This window comes from Bactrocera neohumeralis, unplaced genomic scaffold, assembly GCF_024586455.1.
Source record: "Bactrocera neohumeralis isolate Rockhampton unplaced genomic scaffold, APGP_CSIRO_Bneo_wtdbg2-racon-allhic-juicebox.fasta_v2 cluster10, whole genome shotgun sequence".
Lineage (NCBI taxonomy): Eukaryota > Metazoa > Arthropoda > Insecta > Diptera > Tephritidae > Bactrocera > Bactrocera neohumeralis.
The window spans coordinates 20,880,011-20,905,027 of NW_026089623.1; the positions used below are offsets into that span (position 1 = coordinate 20,880,011).

Here is a 25,017-nt window from a genome sequence, read left to right on the forward strand (position 1 = left end):
TTTTTCATTAAAGAAACAATTTTTTGTGTTTCACTATTTGTTGATTTTCTTATTTATTAACTAATTTGAAGCTGTAAATCTTGTTAGCGTATTACGTATTCTAGTAATACTTTTTTATGCGAAATCTCTTAAAAACTTTAGTCTTATATATTTCACACAAAATTTAACGAAATATGTAAAGACATATATTTCAATTTAACTTTTTTTACTTTAAAAAGGGGACTGTGGCCCCGTCCTTTAATATATTTAATGCTTAATTCTATCTATCCTATTTCCTTTTGACTTTCCGCGCGAAACATCGAAAAACACCGTCGCGTTAACGTCTGTGTACCAATGATTTGCGACTACCAGGATGTCATGAAAAGTATTATTACACGCACTTAGTTCTGGATCTATGCTTACGACCCGAAAATAGATGATAAATCGATCAGAGATCGTGGCAAAGGTGAGCCGAAGCTGAAAATACACGTCAAAGCAGATTATATTCACAGTTTTCTTCGATTATGGAGGTGGTGTATTCCAATTCCTTCCGACCAGCCAAACTGTCAAAAAGGAATACTATTTGAGTACTAATGCATCGTCGCATACTGCATTGACTCTTGGTGAGTTTCGCCAAATTTTCGCCTGATTTAGCTCCGTGTGATTTCTGACTATTCAGCAAACTCAAACGACCGGTCCTGGGAAACAGTTTTAAGTCAATTGAAGACATTTAAGTAAATCGCTGCGCGCATTGAAGGCTATTCCGGAACCTTGGTCCATATATGCTCGATATATGAAAAATATGTCACCAAGCACCCCATGCTTTTCTCACAATAATGCAGGAATTTTTCCTTCATTATTATTGTTAGTTTATACAAAGAATTATTTTTCATTTTTTAGTTTGATATGCTTTAAAAGCGTGTTTTTTAGTTTTTTTAAACTATATTTACTTTCAATTTTTTAGTTTGATGTGAGAAACCCCAAATTTCTTAAAATATGAACTATGACATGTAGTATTGGTTAAGTAAATCGATAATTTGGCAGCATTTAATATCTACACGTAACCTTTCATTGACTAATTGTTATATTATTTGCGACCAAGTTCTATTGACGACTTGACGAATTATTACTTCTTAATCGAATCATTTCTTCTAAAGCTTCATTGTTACATGGGGTTTTACCTGTCAACTTTGAACAGTTTAGTTCTTCAATTCGAATACCGTCCAAAGATGTACAACGACTAAGTGCTACATAAGCTTGTCCAGCAGCAAACAGTGGAGAGCCCAGATAAATTACTGCATGCGGAGAACGTATAAAATAGAGAAGGTTCAATTGCGGACAGGCGTGTGAACTGTCAAGAGCTGACAAAATCCTATTGGCGGATTTCACCACTTTTGGCTGAGAAGAAGAAATTTTAACAGTGGCGAGCGAACAGAGCTGAGCATTCAATGAAAATTATGATCAAAAATATACTACACATTGCTAATACAGATGTAGATATATATATGTATACACCCAACTCTTTTTTTACACGGTAGATACGTTCCTCAGAAATCCGTGTAAAAAAGCCGTGTAAAAAAAGAGGCGTTTCCTATAGAAAAAGGATGGATACGTTCCATGTCATCTGAAAACCGTGTAAGATTAAACAAAGAACAAAATTTACTTCGAAAAACCGTGTAAAAAATTTTGAAAACTATAAAAATTCAGATATTCCTACAAATTGTATGTTCATATGGCATTTTATTGAGCAATAAAACTTAAAATACATAATTGGTATATTAAGCAAAAAACAAGAAAAAACGTTAACTTCGGCTGCACCGAAGCTAATATACCCTTCACAGGTGCATTTCTTTTAGTAACTATGTGTTTAGTTTGTATGGAAGCTATATGCTATAGTAATCCGATCTGAACAATTTTTTCGGAGATTACATTGTTGTTTTAGAAAATAATCTATACCAAAATTGGTGAAGATACATTGTCAAATGTGAAAGTTTTCCATACAAGAACTTGATTCCGATCGTTCAGTTTATGTGGCAGCTATATGTTATAGTGGTCCGATATCGGCCGTTCCGACAAATTAGCAGCTTCTTGAAGAGAAAATGACGTGTGCAAAGTTTCAAAAGAATATCTTAACAAGTAAGGAAGGGCTAAGTTCGGGTGTCACCGAACATTTTATACTCTCGCATTATAAAGTGATAATCGAAATTTCATTATACGTCATTTACATATTTTTCAAATACCGTATTTTTGTAAAGTTTTATTCCGCTATCATCATTGGTTCCTAATGTACTACATATATTTTATACAGAGAAGGCATCAGATGGAATTCAAAATAGCGTTATATTGGAAGAAGGCGTGGTTGTGAACCGATTTCACCTATATTTCGTACATGTCATCAGGGTGTTAAGAAAATATTATATACCGAATTTCATTGAAATCGGTTATGTAGTTCCTGAGATATGGTTTTTGGTCCATAAGCGGGCGAGGCCACTCCCATTTTAAATTTTTAAAAAAAGCCTGGGTGCAGCTTCCTTTTGCAATTTCTTCCGTAAAATTTAGTGTTTCTGACGTTTTTTGTTAGTCCGTTAACGCACTTAAAGTGATTTTCAACATAACCTTTGTATGGGAGGTGGGCGTGGTTATTACCCGATTTCTTCCGTTTTTGAACTGTATATGGAAATGCCTGAACAAATTTCACTTTATTATCTTTATTTATAGCTTAGTTAAGACACTTTATAGGTTTTCGGTTTCCGCCATTTTGTGGGCGTGGCAGTGGGCCGATTTTGCCCATCTTCGAACTTAACCTTCTTATGGAGCCAAGGAATACGTGTACCAAGTTTCATCATGATATCTCAATTTTTACTCAAGTTACAGATTGCACGGACGGACGGACGGACAGACGGACGGACGGACATCCGGATTTCGACTCTACTCAACACCCTGATCACTTTGGTATATATAACCCTATATCTGACTCTTTTAGTTTTAGGACTTACAAACAACCGTTATGTGAACAAAACTATAATACTCTCCTTAGCAACATTGTTGCGAGAGTATAAAAACTGAGGGACTAGTTCGTATATATACAGACGGACGGACGGACGGACAGACAGACAGACGGACATGGTTAAATCGACTCAGATCAACACACTGATCATTTATATATATACTTTATAGGGTCTCCGACGCTTCTTTCTGGGTGTTACAAACATCGTGACAAACTTAATATACCCTGTTCAGGGTATAACAAAATAAATCTGTTAATGCAGAACTAAGAACAGAAAAACTAGAATAGAAATAAGGAAAAAATATTTACATTGCTACATATATATTCGTCACTACTTGATAACAAGTGCAATTGTTTGCAATGAACTGGACATTTCAGCAATGTGAATATCATGCGAACAAAATTTGTAGGTAATAGGTATCGAATAAGGGGATTTCCCAGCAATGCTGCTAAGTGTGGTAAAAACAAACATAATAACGAGACAGTGATTTAAAACCCTTAATAGATTAAATTTTTTTTTACAAAAAAAAAATTTTCTCAACCGTGTAACTTCAAAAAGAGTTGGGTGTATAAATTTTAGTTGAGTTGGCGTTAGCATACCCGAAATACGCTCACTCTCTTATTCCACAACTAAGCCTAATGTGAATTTACCGTTAGTACGATATTAAGCATTTACTATATACACATATATTATTACAACATGTTTAGAGTAAAGGAATGTAACTCCTCCACCCTTTGGTTTGAGATTCTCCTGGATTTCATTACAAAAATATATAATAATAACATTAAATTTTAATTAGTTCAGTAGTATAAAATAAGTTTTTTTTTATAAATATGTAAATTGTACTAAACATTTTTAATTTGGATTTGTTTTAAATATGATTTTAATAGCTTAGCGTATCTATGTATAGTGCTTAAACAAAAGAAACGTTGTTTTATATTAATATTAATATAAATTATCGTAGGTAATTATTGTTTTATATTTTTACAATTTTATTTTCAACAATGGTAATTACATATTTATTAAAATTGAGACGATCGATGGGAATATAGGTAATATATATTCGCAATTCAAAAAAAGGTATATTTAGTTTTTTATCTTCATTTAAAAGTTATATATACATTACAATGAAGTGGATAGATTTTTGTTTTAAAATAGGTTAATTGTCGTTAGAGTTTCTGTTGTCATTTGCAAACTTAAAAGGACGTTTAATGTTTTATGTACTATCAACGTTTTCTAGATTTCTTTTAATAAATTTTGGTTCTTCTTTCTGTCTAACGCTTTTGTAATTTCGAATGAAACCTTCTCTCCTTATTTCTAGGTAATTTTCCTCTCTTGTATTATGTTAAGAAATGATCTTCAGTTTTGCTTCTTCTAACCGATTTTTAATTATGCTATGATATTGATATCATCGGCCTAAACACCCGCGCCGTTAGTTCTGCTTTCTCCAGGCTGGACAAGGAAGCAAAAGAAATGGGTCTGGCAGTGAACGAGGGCAAGACGAAATATCTCCTGTCATCAAACAAACAGTCGTCGCACTCATAACTTTGAAGTTGTAGATAATTTCGTTTATCTTGGAACCAGCGTAAACACCACCAACAATGTCAACTAAGAAATCCAACGCAGAATAACTCTTGCCAACAGGTGCTACTTTGGACTGAGTAGGTAATTGTTTGTCTCTCGACAAACAAAAACCAAACTCTATAAGTCATTCATAATTCCCGTCCTGCTATATGGTGCAGAGGCTTGGACGATGTCAACAACGGATGAGTCGACGTTGCGAGTCTTCGAGAGAAAAGTTCTGGTCCTTTGCGCGTTGGCCACGACGAAAATCGCAATCGATGGAACGATGAGCTGTACGAGATATACGACGACATCGACATAGTTCAGCGAATTAAAAGACATCGGCTACGCTGGCTAGGTCATGTTGTCCGGATAGACGAAAACACTCCAGCTCTGAAAGTATTCGACGGAGTACCCGCCGGGGGAAGCAGAGGAAGAGGAACCCCTCCACTCCATGGAGAAGGACCTGGCTTCGCTTGGAATATCCAATTGGCGCCACCTAACGAAAAGAAGAAACGACTGGCGCGCGGTTGTTAACTCGGCCTTAATCGCGTAAGCGGAGTCTACGCCAATTAAGAAGAAGAAGAAGAAATAGAAAAAAATGACATGTTTTGAAAATTTATCGATAAATATTATAAATGACTGTTTACTGTTAACGTAAGTATCTATATGAACAATTTCATTAACTGTATTTGGTGTTTCGGTAATTTGAAATTTAGCTTTGATCAGATTTCTATCATATTTTCCACCATTACATATGTCGCAATTATTTATTATTTCATGGATTTTAATTTTTAGTTCTGGATGATATACTTTATGCTTCATTCCCTCGTAAGTTGGAATAATGCCTGAATGTCCTACTTCGATTTTATGGAAAAACGATATTTGTCTCTTTAGTTCGTATTCATTTTCGATATCTTTGGCAAAGTTTGTACAATTTACAAATGAAATATTTTGATTGTTTGCGAAAGAATTTGAAAGTATTTGTTCCACTTCATTATGTTTTTTTTCATTAAGTTCAAAATATATAGCGATCTTACCTTTTTCAAAATGTTTATTTACAATATTTATAACGTTGTGAGAGTTAATATCTCTTATATCGATAAAAATTCGTTTGTTTTTGAAAATATTTTCTACTTCTTTTTCTTTTGCTTTGACTAAAATAAATTGCTGTTTGAAACGATTTACGACTGTATTGAGAATGTTAAAGTGATTATAAAGACTTTCATCATGAGAATGGCTAGTTTGGACTTCTATTGAATGCATTGTTTGGTCTTGGTTTGTTTTATTAAGGGTCATTCCCAAATTTTCGGAATTCACCATGTTTATTTCATCACTGTTAATTCGACTTAGAAAATCTTTTATTTCATTTTCTTTACCGGTTATATAATCGATTTTTACATCGTACTCTCCCAATTGTACTAGCCAAAGTTGTAGTCTTGGATTTGTGGTGGTTGGTGATCTGTTTTTAGATCGAATTCTCTTCCATATAAGTAGGGTCTGTAGTATTTTACTGACCACACTATTGCTAATATGTAGTTCCTTTTCGATGGTTGAGTAGTTTTTCTCGTGAGTATTTAATGTGCGTGAAGCATATGAAATTGGATGGTCATCTTGTGTGAGAACTGCGCCAATGGCAAAGTTGCTAGCGTCTGTAGTTAATTTAATTCTTTTTGTAAAAATTGGATACCTTAAAATGGGGGGATTTAATAAAAATACCCAACGATTACCCTCGTCCCGCCCGACCGACGCGAGGGGCGCAATCCGCGAACGAGCGGAATTAGCCGAGTCATAAAAGGCAAGAGAGTTTTAAGCGTTGCGATCTTAAGCTGCTCAGCTACAGAAACAAAAATTTCAACAGCCAAAATTAAGAATTAGATTAAAGTTTATTATTTTTAAATGTTACTTGTTAAGAGAAGATAAAATATTTTTTTTAATGGTAAAGAGTGAGTCGGTTAGATCAAATGTGCTGGAATGAGAATTGAAATCATGACATATATACATTCGTTTAACTCAAAATTTGTTCTAGAAAACTTTAAAAGTAAGGGTCTAAATTGCCTGGTAGAGCGAGCGGGAGCGTTAAAATTAATATCAGATAAGAGAGATGGGCTACAGATTGACCCCTTCATGAGTTTTACAAGAAATATTATACCAAGCATCTCTCTACGACTAGCGAGTGTCGGGAGATTTATAAGTTTTAAACGGTTAGTGTAAGGGGGAAGATTTAAACTGGAATCCCAATGCAAATAATTTAGGGCAAAAAGTAAAAATTGTTTTTGAACGGACTCTAACTTATCCGAATGGACTTGGTAACTAGGGTTCCAAACCATAGGAGCATTCTCCAATATAGGGCTCACCAGAGATGTAAAAAGAATTTTTGTGGTAAGCGAATCTCTAAATTCTTTAGACCAACGTTTAACAAACCTTAGAACGCCTTTAGCTTTAAAAACCGTGGAAGATGCGTGAAGGTTAAAATTTAGTTTGGGGTCCATAGTTACTCCCAGATCAACAAAACTGCATACTTGCTCCAACTTAAAGTTTTGTATTTCGTATGAAGTAGGGTCTGCAGCTCTACGTGAAAAGCACATCGTTTTGCATTTTCTAAGGTTCAATGGCATGTCATTTCTATCACACCAAGAAACTAGGTTGTTTAAGTCTGTTTGCAACTGGCATCTTTCGCTGTTTGAAGTATGCGTTTTAAAAAGTTTTACATCATCAGCATATAATAAGACTTTTGAAAACTTAACAACAGATGATATGTCATTAATAAATAACAAGAACAGAATTGGACCAAGATGGATACCTTGAGGAACGCATGAAGGAACATTGATTATATCAGAAAAAGTATCGTTAAATATGACTTGTTGAATTTTATTACTAAGATAAGAAGCAACCCATTTTAGAAATATTGGTTGAAAACCAAGAGGATCAATTTTATTCAAAAGAATTGAATGGCTTACTTTATCAAAAGCTTTACTAAAATCTGTGTATATAACATCAGTATTCCTATTCTCCCTAAAGCCCGTTGATATATGTGATACAAGTTCAAGCAAGTTAGTTTTTGTAGATTTCCCTTTACGAAAACCGTGCTGAGAACAAGAAATTAGTGGAGAGATCCGGAAGGTTATGTCGTCTGTTATAATTGCTTCAAAAAGTTTAGTTATTGCAGACAACTTTGCTATTCCCCTATAGATTTCAATAGATGACCTAAATCCACTCTTATGTAAAGGAATTATATATGACTTTTTCCATACGGATGGAAATAAGCCTTGCATAAGGGATGAATTAAATAGTTTTGTTAGGGGTTGGTACATATATATATCTGGCACATTTCTTAAGAAAGCATGAGGGAATCATACCTGAGCCATAATTGTATGATTCTTCTAACATATTTAACTGATATAAGACGTCTGCTTCGGAAATGGTAGGTGCATTAATGACAGCAATCGGACATAACTTGTGCTGATGCGGAACATTTTTTGGAGATTTTGGAGAGTAATTGGACCTAAAGAATTCAGCGAACATATTAGAAATGGTGTGATTGTCACTAGACATACTAGACTTATATTTCATAGCGTACGAAAAATTAGAAATCCTGCGTTTGGAGTTGGCGAAACCATAGAACAATTTTGGATTACGTATAATATTATTTTTTATTTTATTTATATAATTATTATAACATATTTTATTAAGTTCAGCAAATTGTCGACGGTAATTTAGAATATTTTGAATAGTCAGCAACTAAACCAGTTTTTTTAAAAAGTTTAAAAGCACGAGATTTTTTATTTTTTTAATTTACAATTCTTTCGAAAACTATAAAGTAGACCTCAGTTTTTGAGTAACAACACACTTCGGACAATATTTTTCAAATAAATTTAAAATAGTTTCATTAAAGTGGGAAGCACTAAATTCAATATTGCCACTGTAATCTGACCAAGTTACTTTAGAAAGTTCGTAATTAATCTTTTTAAAATTAGCTTTCGCAAAGTTGAACCGAAAACAAAGTTCTTGTGTATTATTATAAGCAAAGTTGGCTATGATTTCGATGTTAATTTCCAAAGCAGGATGATACGAGTCCTCTGGCCGAACCAAAGGATCACATCGGACAACAGAGAATATTGAATCGTTATCAACATAAACTAGATCTAAGAACTTACCAAACTCATTTGAAATTTAATTAATTTGGTTAAGACCCAACTCCGACATTTCATCTAAGAACTCGTTAAAACATAAGCGAGTACTAATAGGAATGGTGTAATCATCACTAGATTTCCATGATACGCACGGTAAATTGAAATCTCCCTAAACAGTCATGGAATCAGTATTATTAACCATTATTTATTAATGAGGCATGCCGCATATATACAGATATGTCTGAGTGAGGCGGTATATAAGATAAAGTAACATAAGTAGATATGGCCATTATTAGCGCAAATTCGAATGCACTTAAATTCTATGAAGTCTGCATGTGGAACATCGACTTCTTCAGATGGAATTGAAGAACGAACAGCACACAAGACCCCACCTCCTTTTCTGTTCAGGCGGTCATATCTAAAGATTTTGAATTCGCTGTTGAATATTTCATTATCAAAAATGTGGGGCTTTAGCCAAGTTTCTGTGAAAGCAATGATTTTGAAGTTACAATGAATGCTATTTAAATACAAATCAGTAAGGTTTGTATTAAGCCCTCTAACATTTTGATGATAAATAATCAGCGAATTATTGTTAATTAGTTTTTTGTATCCACGGGATTTCTTGGCATTTTAGTGATAACTACAGGGGGTCAGCGGATACGTCGATCTTAAACGACGAAATATCTCTGTTGTATTAGAAATTAAATTTACGGATGTCTGTATCTACCGTTTTTAATTTCGACGACATATAACTTTTTTTATCATCGACTGTGGTATCCGCAGCAAGTCTCGAGATAAAAATTGCCCTTTTCCGCGGTATTACAACTAAGTTTTTATTAGCAGACTTGGAGGTATTTGGAGGCGGATCTTGAGAAGTTTTCCGCTTACTGTGTTCAGTAACAGTTTCTCTGTGTCCTGAGCAGACGGAGCCTTCTCTCCTTAAAGACAAGGGGATGACAGATTGATGAGGTCAATAGTAGGTGGGGGCATTCTTTTTAAGGAAGATACAGTGGTATCTTCATCAGACGGACGTTTACGTTTAGATGAGGGTTTAAGATTCTTTTCCCGCACATTTAGGCATTGAAATGATTGAAACAACGTTTCATAATGCCTAAATTTTTTAGTAAGGGTTTCAAGCTCACGACCAATCTCCTTGAAACCCTTGCGCGCCTGCTTAAAAACTTTAAACAATTCAATTTCTGTTGATGTGCATTTTAAGCAAGACCAGCGCAAGCCCTTCCTGTTAAGAATAGAATCCAAAATCCTATCTGTCAGTCCAGCACATTTAAGATGGGCAAGCCCATTACAAAGCCAGCAAGAAACAAAGCGTTCCGACTCGCCTTTCACAGAACAGTTCGGAAAGTTACAAGCCATAATGAACAAAAACAATATTAAAAAAATATATATAAAAATATTAAATAATAAAAGAAAAAAGAGCAATGAAAAAAATATTTATAACAAATGAATGCAATAAAGATAGTTGGTTATCAACCAATGTAGCGAGCATTTTGAGATGCACTGTAACACACGAAAAGTAAGAAACTCGCAAACAGCTGTGGACAAAGATGGAAACGAATAAAAACAAGAAAGAAATTTAAGTAAGCAATATAAATTAACACTAACAATTGCACTATTTAAAATGTAGCACAAAAACAAATTGAAAATAACTCGGCGAAATAAATTAAAATTAGTCAAACACACAATTAAAGTAAATTTCAATTGCTTTAATAGAACAATATCACAGTGATACTTATCTTAACAGATCACTTAATTCAGATAATTTCACCACAAAATTTTAAATATTATATAAATTAAACAAATTTCCAAGAGCACAAGAACATAGCTGTACACGAAAAAAGTTGCCAATTGTAATAATATTTTTTAAATTTTCGAAAGCGGTTATATAACTTGGGTTATTAAGGTTAATCTTTGCATCTGTTTTCAGATATGCGACCATAGGATAAGCTATTTTAGAATAGTCTTTTATAAATTTCCTGTAAAAGCCGGTAATGCCTAGAAAGATTTTATTTGCTTTTGAGAAATTGGTAATTTTAATTTTTGGATAACTTCAACTTTATTTGGATTTAGTTTTATTCCTTCAGGAGTTAGTATATGACCTAGAAAGTCTGTTTCTTTCTTTAAAAAACTGCATTTTTCTAAACGTATTTTCTATTTTGCGTGTTTTAGTTTTGTAAAAATTTTCCGCATATTATTTATATGTTCTGACAAAGAAGTACTAAAAGTCAAAATGTCGTCTAAGTATACAACGCATATCTTGTTCATAAAATCTCTAAGTACTGAGTTCATAAGACGTTGGAATGTCGATGGAGCATTTTTAAGACCGAATGGCATTCTTAAGAATTTGTAATGTCCTAACGGAGTAGAAAACGCTGTTTTCTTTCTATCGTTTTTTATTTGATGAAATCCTTTCGCAAGATCGATAGAGGAAAAAGGGCTGTTGTAAGCAGAGTTGCTTTCTCTAATTATATTATGTTTTAACATTTCTTTTATTTGTTTTTGTATTTCTAATTCATGAACTTGTGGATACCTATACATTTTCGAATAAATTGGTCTATCGTTTGTTGTAATAATTTGATGTTTGATTTCACGCGTAAAAGAAAGTTTATCTCCTTCTTTGAAAAATAATTCGTTAAATTCTTGTATTAGATCTTTTATCGATTGGCTTTCTTCGATATTTAAATGACTCAAGTTTAAGTTTTTCATATCACTGGATTCGAGTGCATAAATTTCCGTTTTTTCATCAGAAATTCGTTGATCAATATGAATTATGTTTCCTAATATATCAATAAATGTGTTTTCTACATCAATTTTAGCTTTAAAAGGAATAAGAAAATTTTGTCCTTAATAGCTTCGTATTTGTTGCTGTTAAAATCTATTACTTTCCATTATAAAGTACCTAAGACGTTAAATTCTTTCGGAAAAGGTGTTACAATTTTATATTTTATTTCGTTAATTCCGTTGATAGTTCCATAGCATAACGGTTTGGAAAGTTTTTCCTTCTGAAAATGTTTGAATAGGGCGTTTGGTTTTATGATGCTAGTTGTTGAACCTATATCTATTAGGCATTTAATTCTGTGGTTTCCTATTACTGTTTTTATGGGGAGTTGAGGGTTTGAGGCGGTGTTAAAAAATTTACTTCTTTTTCTTCACCATTCCCAATTTCCATCAAATATGAATTATTGTACAAACGACTTTTATTTGGATTGTAATCAACGGTCATATGAGAGCTTTTAGTTTGTCTCGGTAAATTTGGTTTTATTTTATTTATAGAATTGGTGTACCCGTAATCGTAATTATTCCGATTGTTGTAATTGTTTTGATTAAAATTTGTATTACGTATGTAATTGTTATTGTTCCCGCTTTCTTGTCTATTTGGTTGTTTATTGTCTATATTGGTTTGTCTATTGTCTGAAATTTTATTATGTTCATAAGATCTATAATTTTTGCTGGAAACCTTCGTAATTTGCTTTGTTTTTATCTACATATTTTCTTTGTTTATAGTCTATCGCTCTTTTGTCCTGAAGCAATTTTAATTTTGAATATTTTACGATTATATCATTTAGTATTTCCCTTTCGGTTATATGTGCCCCTATAGGCCCATCGATTTTCTCTAACAGTATATTAATAAGGTCCCTATCTACATGTTTAAATGAGTTAAGCCTCCCCCACTCCATCCGGGAAAAACTGGCGCACCCTAGCACAACTCAACTCCCCTGAGAAGAACACCACACTTAACATCAGAAAAAAAAAGCACTAATACAACACACCTGGGGACAAAATGCATTTCACCACAGTAGATGACAGCTATCTAACTAATAAAAGGATTGGATCTTCGCTGCTTTGGACACATTCGCTTACATATTACGTCGCGTCGACACCAACTTTGGTATATACAAGTATAATTACACTGATCGACAACAATCCTGCGCGCTACGCTCAAATTTTAAGAATAAAAGGAGCATTTTTTCTTTACCCCGATTATACACTACATTTTCGGGTTTGTAAATGCCCGGTTTTATAGGATCAAATATGAATATTTCGTTTATGTCTGCTTTACATTTTTCAAAAATTATAAATAGTTCATTAAGATTACTTACTTTGACCGTCCTACAAAAATTGAATACCTCTGCGTATGTCTTCCTTGGACGAGATCCTTGTAGAATTTTGGCTTTAAGAGCTTCCCACGGTGAGTTGTCCTCCAGCTCTCTCGTTCTTTTTCCAGCGGTGCCCAGTATTTTTTCGTTTGCTATAATATTGATACAATGTTGAATGAGTTCCTGGTCTGTGCCGCAAAGAGAAATGTTGGTTTCGACCGCTTTAATAAATGCTCTTGGATTGTGATGGTCGTCTAGTGGCTTCATTCGCCGGAATTGGTCCATGATGTCCCTTGGTGACATATGAAATCTGTAGAACTGTGATTGTTAGTTCATTTGTAGTTGTAGTAGATGTTGAGCATGTTGTTGTTGCATTTCTTGTTGTTGGGTTTGTAGCAATTCTTCTTGCCTTGCAATAACTCTTTCCAGCTCGGCGATGGTTTGGTTTAGATTCTCCATTGTTGTATTAGTTGTAAATAAATCGTTTTAATTGTGGTTTGAAGATCTGGTCCGCGGAGTATTCCTTTTTGGACCAGTTGCGTAAAAGTATTCTCCTTTTATTTAGAAAACTTTTAAACGTTCTAGAAACTTGTTTATTTGTATTTTGTTTCTATTTCTGGATGCACATGAACTTAGTTAGTTGTATGCCGCTGTCCTTATAATTTTTCGCGTAACTGTATATATAGTCTTTGCTTTTAGAAATTTTCCTTTAGCTGTTTTTTATTAGCTCTAGTAATACATAAACATTTTTTTCCTGTTTTCAATATTTTCACTATAACCAGTATTACTGTGTTTTGTTTTATTTTGATGGTTATATTCGATTATCCGTACTGTATGTATTTTGATGTTTTAGAAATGTTTTTTCCTTTTTTTTTTAATAATTGTTAAATTGTTTAATTTTCACAAAAATATTTTAACTTTTTCTCTTAATATTTTTTTCGTCTTTGTTTCATTTCATTTGTTTTACTTTATTTTTTTTTTTTTTTAATATACATATATATATTTTTTGACACATTAATAGTATTTCAATTCTTTTTCTTAATATTTTCCGCTTTTGTTTTATTTGTTTTTTTTTTTCAATATATATATATATATGTATGTATTTTTAGATACATGTGAAAAGAACTTTTTTTTTCGATAAAAAAAATTGATGAAGAGTATGGTAGGTAGCACGCTTTACTACTTTATGTTGATGGTTGGCTTTAATTTTTTACCATGTGATTATGTGATTAGTAAATATTAGTAATATATTGGTTTTGTTGGTTCCGCAAATATATTTGTGTTTAACTTGCTGTTTTTTTTTGTGGCGTTTCACAAAACGGTTTTAAAAATTTAGTTGCTTTTTTTTTAGAAACTGTGATTTATATGTATATATGTCGATACTGTACTTTTTAGACAATTTTGTTTTATATTAAACAGCATTATTTTACTGTTTTTTTTCGAAACTGTGCTCTATATATACACATACATACATATGTTTATATGCACATATATGTATGTATACCGCAATTTCCGTTGTTACTTGCATTGTCACAGCAAACCATTTCGTTTTATATTAAACAGTATTATTTTACTGTTTTTTTTTTTGTTTTTTAAACTGTGTTTTGTATATACCACAATTTCTGTTGTTACTGTTGCAAGCTGTAAGTTTTAGATTTGTCGATACTGTACTTTTTTTTGTGATACGTAACATTAGCACTTTTTAGCACAACCTCCACCTTTTTGTAAATTTTTAGCACTTATTTCGCTTCTCTTTTTCTTCAAGATTTTAATGCTTTTTGTTTAACGCTTCATTTTCACTTAACATTTTTCATGTGACTTTTTATAATTTTGGGTTTGATTTTCACCAAAAAATTTTCTGTTTTTTGTTCACTGTAAGTTAGGAAATTTGAGTTCGATTTTCACCAAAAAATTTTTTTTTGATTTTTCACTGTAGCTTTCGTTTTTTATAGATTTTTGTACTATTTTCGCGCTTTCTTTTTTTTTTGTAAAATGTATATTTTAGTATTTATTCTAAACCTTTTGCACTTTTGTTTCGTTTTTTATAGAATTTTGTACTATTTTCGCATTTTTCTTTGTTTTGTGAAATGTATATTTAAGTATTTATTTTAAACTTTTTACACTTTTGTTTCGTTTTTTACAGAATTTTGTACCATTTTCGCACTTTCTTTTTTGTAAAATATATATTTTAGTATTTATTTTAAACTTTTTGCACTTTTGTTTGTTCTGTATATCCCACTAATTTCACTGATTTATGCATCGTTTAATTTTTTGTAATATTAATATTAATTCGTCTTTTCCTTTCGGTATAAAACTTTCGATAATTTTTTCAACTGTTTATTTTCGACAATGCGTTTGTTCTATTTCTTTGATCTTTTCATCAAAGTGTACCCGACTGCGCCAGTTATTGTTTAGAAATAAGAGAGCTTCGGCCGTTTTTCACAACCGTCTTTATTAAGTGAACCTTAAGACTAAATCACTTTACATTTCTTATTAGTTTACTTACTACTTATCCTAATGCTAACTGTACTAACATTCTTTGTTAGTTCGCTTCTAATATTAGGATTAACTGTTTTATCGTTCCATACTAGCTTGTTTACTTATATATATTTATGTATATATATATTATATATATACATATGTATATATATATATATGTTTTTAGTTGAGTTGGCGTTAGCATACCCGAAATACGCTCACCAGGGATAATGGGATGCCCAACTTATTCCAGTGTGAGAGCGCCTCGAAATAAGCGTTTTTTATAACATTTTCCATTATGGCCAGATCGAACAAAATAACATTTTTTGGGCATTTATTAACCCATCACCCAACATTTAGTACGTATAAAATTTACTAAATAGTGGTTATTTATTATATGGAGAAACTATTTAAATCTGTCTAAAGTATATTAGAACAACTGACTTTTGACCTTTTAGTACCCAAGAAAAGGATTTAAGCTTGTTAGCTCTCAATCATTTATTTAATTTTCATTGTTTTACATTTTTTATAAGAGGTCTTGAACGATGCAACAAATCCCTCCGTTTATATATTTGTTTGGTAAGGTTTCAATCTGGCCATCGCTCGCTTCCAATTGCTAAACGTCAAAACCTCCTCAATCCAGTCAACTGACAAAGTTTAGGTGGTTTTGACGTTTAGCAATTGTTCTCTCACTTCCAGTGAGAGAGGAGTTGAGCATCCCATTATTCCTGACGCTCACTCTCTTATTCCACAACTAACAGCCCTATTCTCATGCCCTCACAAAAGTCACCAACCTCACTACAGTGATGTTTCTCACTATAGTGAGGGTTACCTTATTCTGGCGAAAATTCAAAAGCGTGTGAAAGCAGCCATCATAATAGAAAACATCTGTGTTTGTTTTGTTTTAAATCAATATTTTACCTTTTTTTAAAAAATTGAGAACTTTGTTAACCAAATTTTGAAACCTATTTGGAGGAATGCCCAACAACGAGTTCGACTCCCGTAAAAGGTACATGTAAAATTGTCATTTCAGTTTTCAATTTATTTTTACGCATTTGTATTTAGAACAATTGACATTTAAACGGAAGAAATTCAACATTTCTAGTTGCTACAATTCAGAGGCAAGCTTTTCAAAGCAACAAGGAAACAATTTGCCTGTGGATGGAAATGGTAATCCAATATATTGTTTAAATGCATTTCTTAAACATTTTTACTTTATTATGTTTACACCTTTTTCAGATGTTTTTAACATGTTAAAAACTATTTCCACCCAACTACAAGAATTGTCTTCAAGAGTTGATCATATGGAAAGGAAGAAGGACAGATTTTTGAAAGAAAATGTAAATTTATGTCCATAAAAGTTTTTATAGTTCTATAAGTATTCATCAATACAAAAAAAAGTATTGTTTAGATATTGTTGTTTAGGCATTATTTAAGTATTCTCTAACTGAACTTGTTCTCTTTTCAGATAATTCAAAAAAGCGAAGAAATGGCCCAACAAAAAACCGTCCGTGAATGTAAGGTGCTAATTCGGAAAGTTCACCAATCAGTATGCCGACTGACTGGCGAAGAAATCGACAACACACAAACAGAAATTGCTTCCACCCTACCATTAATAACACTAGCTGCAGCTTTGGAAATGGAAGAAAAACTTAAATGCGAAGAATTTGCTACAGCAACGGTTAGTAATGTATACAATTTCTTCAATAAACAATATTTATTTTGCATAATATTTTCAAATTACAGAAACAGTTTGTTTTAAGGATGAAAGGCAGTTCCGACAGTGACAGTGTGCATCTGTTGTTTCTGTTGTCCAACATATTATATGGTAAATTTTATACATACATATTTACGTAAAAATATGCATTTTAAATTGATTTTTCATTACATTTTTTATAGATTCTTTCATCACTTGTGGACTTGCAAATTTCGAGCAACAAATGCGGAAGTCCATCGAAATGAGCCACCATAGATTTAAGCAAAAAAAATATAGAATGCGAAAAGCTGAATAATGATAACATTGTAATAAATTTTTAGACATACATATGTATTTTTTTAGACATACATATGTGGGAAATTCCTTTCCCAAAACACGCTCTTTTGTATTTAATCACTTATTCGAACTGAAAGTATAAAAGTCAATTTTGTGGGATTTCCTTTCCCAAAACACGCACTTTCGCATTTTAGCATTTATTTAAAATAAAAGTATACAAGTCATTTAAACATTTGTGGTTTAACTTAAAAGCTAGTTATAAGTTTTATAGTTTTACTTAAGTTTCATTTCAGTTGTTCTTAAACAGATTATTTTACACTCAAAGTTAGTTATTCTTAAATAAACATGTTGTAAATGTTCCGAGGCTAAAAGCACAACCGCACGATGTCAAGTTCAAAATTCAAGTCTCTTGTTAGCGTCCGTGGGTTGGCTATCACGGTCAAGTCAGGGTTGTTAATTATCGTACTTAGCACGGTTGCTGTTTCTTTGTGCTAGACCTGTTTGATCGTACTTAGCACGGTTGCTGTCTCTTTGTACTAGACCTGGTTGATCGTACGGTCGAGGTTACTCGTCCCACATTCGGCCGTCCTGATAATTCATTCGCCCCGAATGAATCGCACCATTTTTTCATGTATTCTGACACTGTGATTGTTTTTTGCGGTCCTTCGTGATCTCCTATTTTCATTACCTCGTATCTGCCATGTTTATGCGTGGCAGTCACCTTATAAGGACCCAAGAATTTAGGTTTCAACTTTAACCCCGGTCCGAACTGAGTTCTTTTAACTGCGACTAAATCATTTATTTTATATTGAATTTCAAGTCTTCGCTTAGAATTATAGTTTTTACAATTTTCTTGCTGCAGTTTCTGAATGTTATTCTGTGCTTCTTTTCTCAAACTATCTCTTTCTCTATTAATTTCTTCAACCGTCTCATTTCGTAATAACTCTCTTAATTCTAAATCATCAGTACTGCGCATGTCTAGCCCCGTTAAAATTTTAAACGGAGTGATTTTTGTACTTCTAGGGGGTGTGTTATTAATAACTTGCTGAACACGTCCTACGAACTTATACCATTGAAATGGGTTTTCTTGTGATAATTTTGCTAGCATAGGAACTACAATCTTATGGATTCGTTCGACCTGTCCATTTCCTCTCGGTACTCCTGTTGCTATAATTAAATGCTGAATGCTATTTCCTTTGCAATAATCTGCGAACGCTTCTGACGTGAACGCAGTTCCCCTGTCTGAAATTATTCTCCTCGGGTTACCAAATGTAATCGACAATTTTACCAAACAATCAATAACTGATGCACTATCTGTTGACTTTACCGGGAATAACCAAACAAATTTCGAGAAACTGTCGACAATAACTAATATATGCTTGTATTTTTTCGTGGTTAATTCCATCGGTCCTACATGGTCAATGTGAAAAGTTGCTAAAGGTGTGTTTTCTTTATCTATTGGTGAAAGAAACCCTTCTTTTTTACCCATTTTGCTATCATTGATAATACACTCAACACAATTTCTAACCACTCTCTCTACCTTGGAACGCAAATTTGGAATAAAAAATTCTTTTTCCAGACAATCTTGAGTTTTTTTTATGCCATAGTGCCCTTTTCTATGAGATAACCTAATAATTTCCTCCTCCATCCCTGTTGGTACTACTAGCAATTCTAATGCTGGATCTTTGTACAATAAGTCATATTTCACGAAAAAATCCATATACTCTTCCTTCTCAAGTACTTTGCGGATCGCTTTTACCCACTCGTCACTTAATTGAGCTTCTTTTAACTGGTGTCTTATGGAGTCCTCTATCAGTAAACAAGAAATTCGACTCAAAGCATCTACGTGCCTCATTTTTGTTCCGGATCGGTGCTCGATAGTAAACGAAAAGTCTTGAAGAAAAGTCATCTCGAAACCCTTAGAGGAATTTCACTCTTTCCCATCGTTTGGGCGAATGCGTTACAATCTGTTATGATTTTAAAATGTATGCCCAATAGATATATACGCCACTTTTTTAAAGCCTCTATGATAGCTAAAACCTCTAGCTCGTACGAATGATATTTTTCCTCCTGTGGAGTTGTCCGGCGACTCATGTATTGTACTGGATGATACTGTTGATCAGTTGAGTCTTTTTGCAACAATACCGCCCCATATCCATACATGCTCGCATCTGAATGTACTTCGGTCCCTGCCTGCGGATCGTATAGTTTAAGTACTGGCGCACTTGTCAACGCTACCTTTAGTTGTTCGACTGCCAAAAGCTCTTCGTCATCCATTTTAAACCTAACGCTCTTCCGCAATAAGTCCGTAAGTGGCCTAGCTTTCAACGCGTAATCCGCCACGAACCTTCGAAAATATGAAGTTAATCCCAAAAAACGCTGAACCGACTTCACATTATTAGGGATTGGAAAGTTTGACACCGCTCGTATTTTCTCTTCTGAAGGCTTTATTGTTCCCTCTTCTACTAGGTATCCCAAGAACGACACTTTTTTCTTTAAAAACTGGCATTTGTCCCAACGTATTCGTAAGCCATATTCTGATGCGCGTTTTAACACAAGCTCAAGTTTCTGAATATTAGTCTTCTCATCTTTTGCAGGCACAATGATATCATCCATATATACGATAATAGTACCATTCTGTATTAAATCTCTGAAAACTGAACTAACAAATCGACAAAAAACTGCAGGAGAATTCGAAATGCCAAACGGAACGTATAAAAACTCATATTGACCATGGTGGGTAACAAATGAGGTAAACTTTTGAGACTCGACTGAAACTGGTACGTGAAAGAACCCATTAGCCAAATCCAAAGTTGTAAAAATCTTGGCACTCTGTAATCGTTCTAAAACATCGTCAATCAATACCATAGGAAAATTATCCTTCACTATTTTCTGGTTTAACTTTCGGTAATCGCAACACATACTTTTAGACCCATCTTTCTTCGGTACTAATACTATAGGGGAAGCATACTCTGAAGTGCTCTGCCGTATTATACCCTCCTCTAACCATTGACTAACCTGATTTTCAATAAAACACTGATCTGCATAAGGTACTCGTCTAGGGGTAGTGTACACCGGTACGTCATCTGTAAGAATAATTTTCATAACAACGGGACTTTCTGTTTTCTTCATAGGTGAATACGTATTAATCATTGATAATAAAACTGTAGATTGGTCTCTATTCAAATGAGTTAAGTCTGTTACCGGTTTATTTTTTCCTGCTTCTTCTACAGAGAAACAAATACTTTTAAATTCTGTAAACAGATCTCTCTGGTTTTGCGATTGGTCGGGGTTAACTGATCTCTTAACAAAAATTGCGTCACCTTCCTTTACCAACATGTCGACTTTTCCCAATACACTGTTACCTATTATAGCAGCATAACGCAAATCTTTTTCTTTAACTACATGGAAATTGATGTTCAGTTTAATATCGTCTATGTTCATATCTAAATCGAAACTTCCTAGTGTAAAAATAACACTATCTTTTAGTCCCACTAAACGTCTTTTGTCGTTGCTTAATTGAACATCCTGCTTAAGGCATATAAAAGTATCATAACGCATAATACAAAGATCACTTCCAGTGTCAACTAACGCAGAAAAAGTAAAACCATTTTGTTGAATGTTCTTAAATATTAATCCGCCCACATCCCTTAGTACGTTTATATTTTTTTCTTGTTTAATTATGCTGTTCTGTAAACTATTACGTGTACATTCAAAAGAACGATGACCTATCTTATTACACTTGTAACAACGGTACTGCTTACCCGGACAATTTTTTGCAAAATGTGTCCCTTCACCACACTTGAAACATTTTTTGTTTTCCCCTGGATTACTATCTGCTTTGCCATCTGAACGCCTAAACTCAGATTGATTCTGAAAAACTTTAGGCTGATGTTGTTGCACCAACCGAATTTTTTCGTATATCTTGATTTGATTCTTAAGTTCACTAATCGTTCTGGCTTGATATAACACAGCTTTGTTTATTTTGGAATCTGAAATACCATTCACGAAATATTCTATGATGCTTTCATCATCGATTGCAATAGGTTTACCAACTTCAATTAAACTGTATAAATACTCAAGAAACGATTCTGATACTTTTTTACGACGATTCCTTAAACTATTGTGTATTTCCGCTGAAGACAGTTTCACCCCAAACTCTTCAACAAGTATCTTTTTTAAAGACGACCAATTGCGTATACCACTTACGCCCCTAATAAACGACTTAGCTGCACCCTTTAAGAGTTGTTTTGCGTAAATAAACATTTGTAACTCATTCCACCCTACTGTGGCCGCATTATCTTCGAATTCAATTACCCACTGATTAACGTCTAGTGAGTCCGTACCAGTAAATGAAGATATACTATCTTCAATATCTCTCAATGTAAAGTGTGAAATGTTCCTAACACGCGGACCTACGGTTTCTACGTCTTCATACTGACCGGCACTCGATTCATCGTCGCTGAACTCAGCATCACTCAGGCCAAAATGTCGGATCAGGCGGGTCTGTAGGTCTGACTTCTTTCCGTTCGTTGTCAGTCCCAGTTCTACGCATTTTTCTCTTAGCAACGCTAACGTCATAGCCTTAATGGTTTCAGTATCCATGTTGGGTTATGAACTTTTACAAATAGTCCTATAATAAAAATCTTTTATAATACGTATATAAATATAATATAATATAATTTTAGTAAACTTTTTTAAATTTTCTTTTAAGTTTAATAGCAAGTTGGTTATTTATTTTAACATTTAATGTTTTAAATTTTGCATTAAAAACGTATTTAATCGTATATGCTACGATACATTTACAATTTTTAGTCAGTGCTAATATGTATCGCCGTTACTGTAGCTTATAAACCGAATCACTAATTGGAAATGAGCAATATACTTTCTTATACTTTTCTAATTAGACACTTACTGGAATCTTCGCTAGTAGTCGATGCCACTCTTCTTCCTTTTCGCTCTGCTTGCTAGCCGCTTTGACTCGTACCTATTCCTCTTCTGGAATCTTCGCTAGTAATCAAAATTACTCTTCTTTACTTTCTTTGCTCTGCTTGCTTGCTCGCCGCTTTGACTCGTACCTATTCCTCTTCTGGAATCTTCGCTAGTAATCAAAATTACTCTTCTTCCTTTTCGCTCTGCTTGCTCGCCGCTTTGACTCGTACCTATTCCTCTTCTGAATCTTCACTAGTAACCGGTGTTACTCTTCTTTACTTTGCTTCTGAACACTGCTTATGTTGTACGGCTGTCTGCTGCTGATGTTCACTTTCAATCTGCCTTTCTTTTTCTCTGCTGTTCACACTGCACTGCTGCTCTTGTTTGTTGACAATAGCAGCGCTGTTGCTGTTTCACACCTTCACTGCTTCTTTCGCTTCACACCAGAATTCCGTTTAAGTATTCCCATTACACGATGCCTTGTCTTGCCATATTTCGGTTACCATTTTTTTTTTTTGTTTTTACACAGTCTCTTGCTTCATTAAACCACCGTTATAACTGCTTCACCACGCTAGTCTTTAGGTACAGTTGATCTTATTTTATCAATGTGACCACGGGTCAATCCCAAAAATCTTGGGTTGATCCCGGACGAGAGCCTCAAATTTGTGGGAAATTCCTTTCCCAAACACGCTCTTTTGTATTTAATCACTTATTCGAACTGAAAGTATAAAAGTCAATTTTGTGGGATTTCCTTTCCCAAAACACGCACTTTCGCATTTTAGCATTTATTTAAAATAAAAGTATACAAGTCATTTAAACATTTGTGGTTTAACTTAAAATCTAGTTATAAGTTTTATAGTTTTACTTAAGTTTCATTTCAGTTGTTCTTAAACAGATTATTTTACACTCAAAGTTAGTTATTCTTAAATAAACATGTTGTAAATGTTCCGAGGCTAAAAGCACAACCGCACGATGTCAAGTTCAAAATTCAAGTCTCTTGTTAGCGTCCGTGGGTTGGCTATCTCGGTCAAGTCAGGGTTGTTAATTATCGTACTTAGCACGGTTGCTGTTTCTTTGTGCTAGACCTGTTTGATCGTACTTAGCACGGTTGCTGTTTCTTTGTACTAGACCTGGTTGATCGTACGGTCGAGGTTACTCGTCCCACACATATGTATATGTATATATTATTTTTGTATCTATATAATAATTTATTGAAATAATTTTTATATTATTAAAAAAAATGCCAAAAGATGAAGGAAATGAAGTTAATGTAAATTTAAATAAAATTATTTTATTATTAAAATTAATAAAAAAAAAAAAATATTTTATAAAAACAAAAATTTTATATTTTTGAGTTTCGAACTTTAGGTTGAAGGAATGACAAGCGAGTGGTTTACCCACTAGGCTATTGTAGAATGCACCGACACGCTTTCCTGAAAGCAGTTATGTTGAATTATCCCAAATTTAATGAAAGTGTGAGAAAGGAGGATATAGTTTTATTACAGCAGAAAATATGTGAGCGAGAAGGTGATCACATGTATACAAAAGTTTTGGGAGCGTTTTTGATTCGCCCTTAAGAACCTGAAAGGAAAAAGTGACAATTAAACCGGCACGCGTTACCGGCATGTCACTAGGTAACATGACTGTCACTGTTCTAACTGGGATATTAAGCATTTACTATATACATATATATTATTACAACAAGTTTGGAGTATAGGAATGTAACTGGCGCTTCTCTATATTTACGTACACACATATGTTTTTTTTTTTGTTTTTTTGGTTTCGAGGGAGAATCTTCAAAGATATCTTCATTTTTTCCGGACGATATGCACATTTCGAATTGGCCGCACGCCCAAGTTGGACTCCTGAACTCCGTCGTCTGTGCTTGTATTTGGCCCACGGAACCGCCGTTAGGCATTACATCGTGGGACCAAGCTTAGCCATTCGGCTCTTCATTCACACATTTTCGGTCTGATTCCGATTAATCCTTCTGTTTTCGCTGCGTTGCCACTCTTCCTTTCTTAACTCTTGCATAGCTATAGCTGCCCACGCTCTCATTCTATGTTCTCCGGAGTCAGGCGATCGTGTATCACATTCTCTATTTCTAGTCTTTCTTATTCATATTTTGGGCAGGGAAAGAAGATATGTAATGCATTTTCATTGCTGTTGCTGCTCTATAACATCCATGACCTGTTAAAAACTGCGTAAGGTAAAAATCAGTTTCCCGTGTTTCCGTTCTATCCATGGTTGTATGCTTCTAATAAGCCTGCGCGTCCATCTCCCCGTAGTTGCTTCGTCCCATCGTTTCTGCCATTCGGTTAGGCTCTTTGTCTTTCCTGCTTCCTCTCTTCATTTGTTAAGCGAGCGCCAGTGCTTTTCGTTTTGTCGAATACTGCTTCATTTCCATGGCCATTATGTCAGGTGGCATGAGGCCTGATATAACTCCAGCCGCCTGATGTGATACAGTGCGGAAGGCATATGCAACTCTGATTGCATTCAGTCGTACTATTGATTTCGCCTTTTCTGCGTATGTTTTCTGCTGCAGCGCTATCCCCCATATGGGTGCAGCATACATAAGTATAGACTGACTCACTTTGGCCAAGAGAACTCGTCTATTCTGACTTGGTCCACCAATGTTGGCCATTATCCTCGTTAGCGCCGCCGTCACCCTAGATGCTTTTTCACAAGCTTTGTCTATATGCGTCTTGTAACTTAACCTCGAGTCTATCATCACTCCTAGATATCTCAGAGATTGCTGTGTGGTAAGTGTATATCCGTCAATATTAATGTAGGGTCAATTTTTCCGTTGGTTAACC

General features: G+C 33.9%; 1 protein-coding gene across 1 annotated transcript in view; it reads left to right on the forward strand.

Annotated features, from left to right (window-relative positions):
* Positions 1-17,288, forward strand: part of LOC126765574 (uncharacterized) — a 40,612-nt gene extending 23,324 nt beyond the window's left edge. Inside the window, exons 3-7 of the mRNA XM_050483181.1 lie at positions 16,342-16,446; positions 16,516-16,616; positions 16,745-16,957; positions 17,023-17,104; positions 17,176-17,288. Coding sequence (XP_050339138.1) covers positions 16,342-16,446; positions 16,516-16,616; positions 16,745-16,957; positions 17,023-17,104; positions 17,176-17,288 — 614 coding nt within the window. The remainder of the gene's footprint in view (positions 1-16,341; positions 16,447-16,515; positions 16,617-16,744; positions 16,958-17,022; positions 17,105-17,175) is intronic.
* Positions 17,289-25,017: the final 7,729 nt, after the last annotated feature.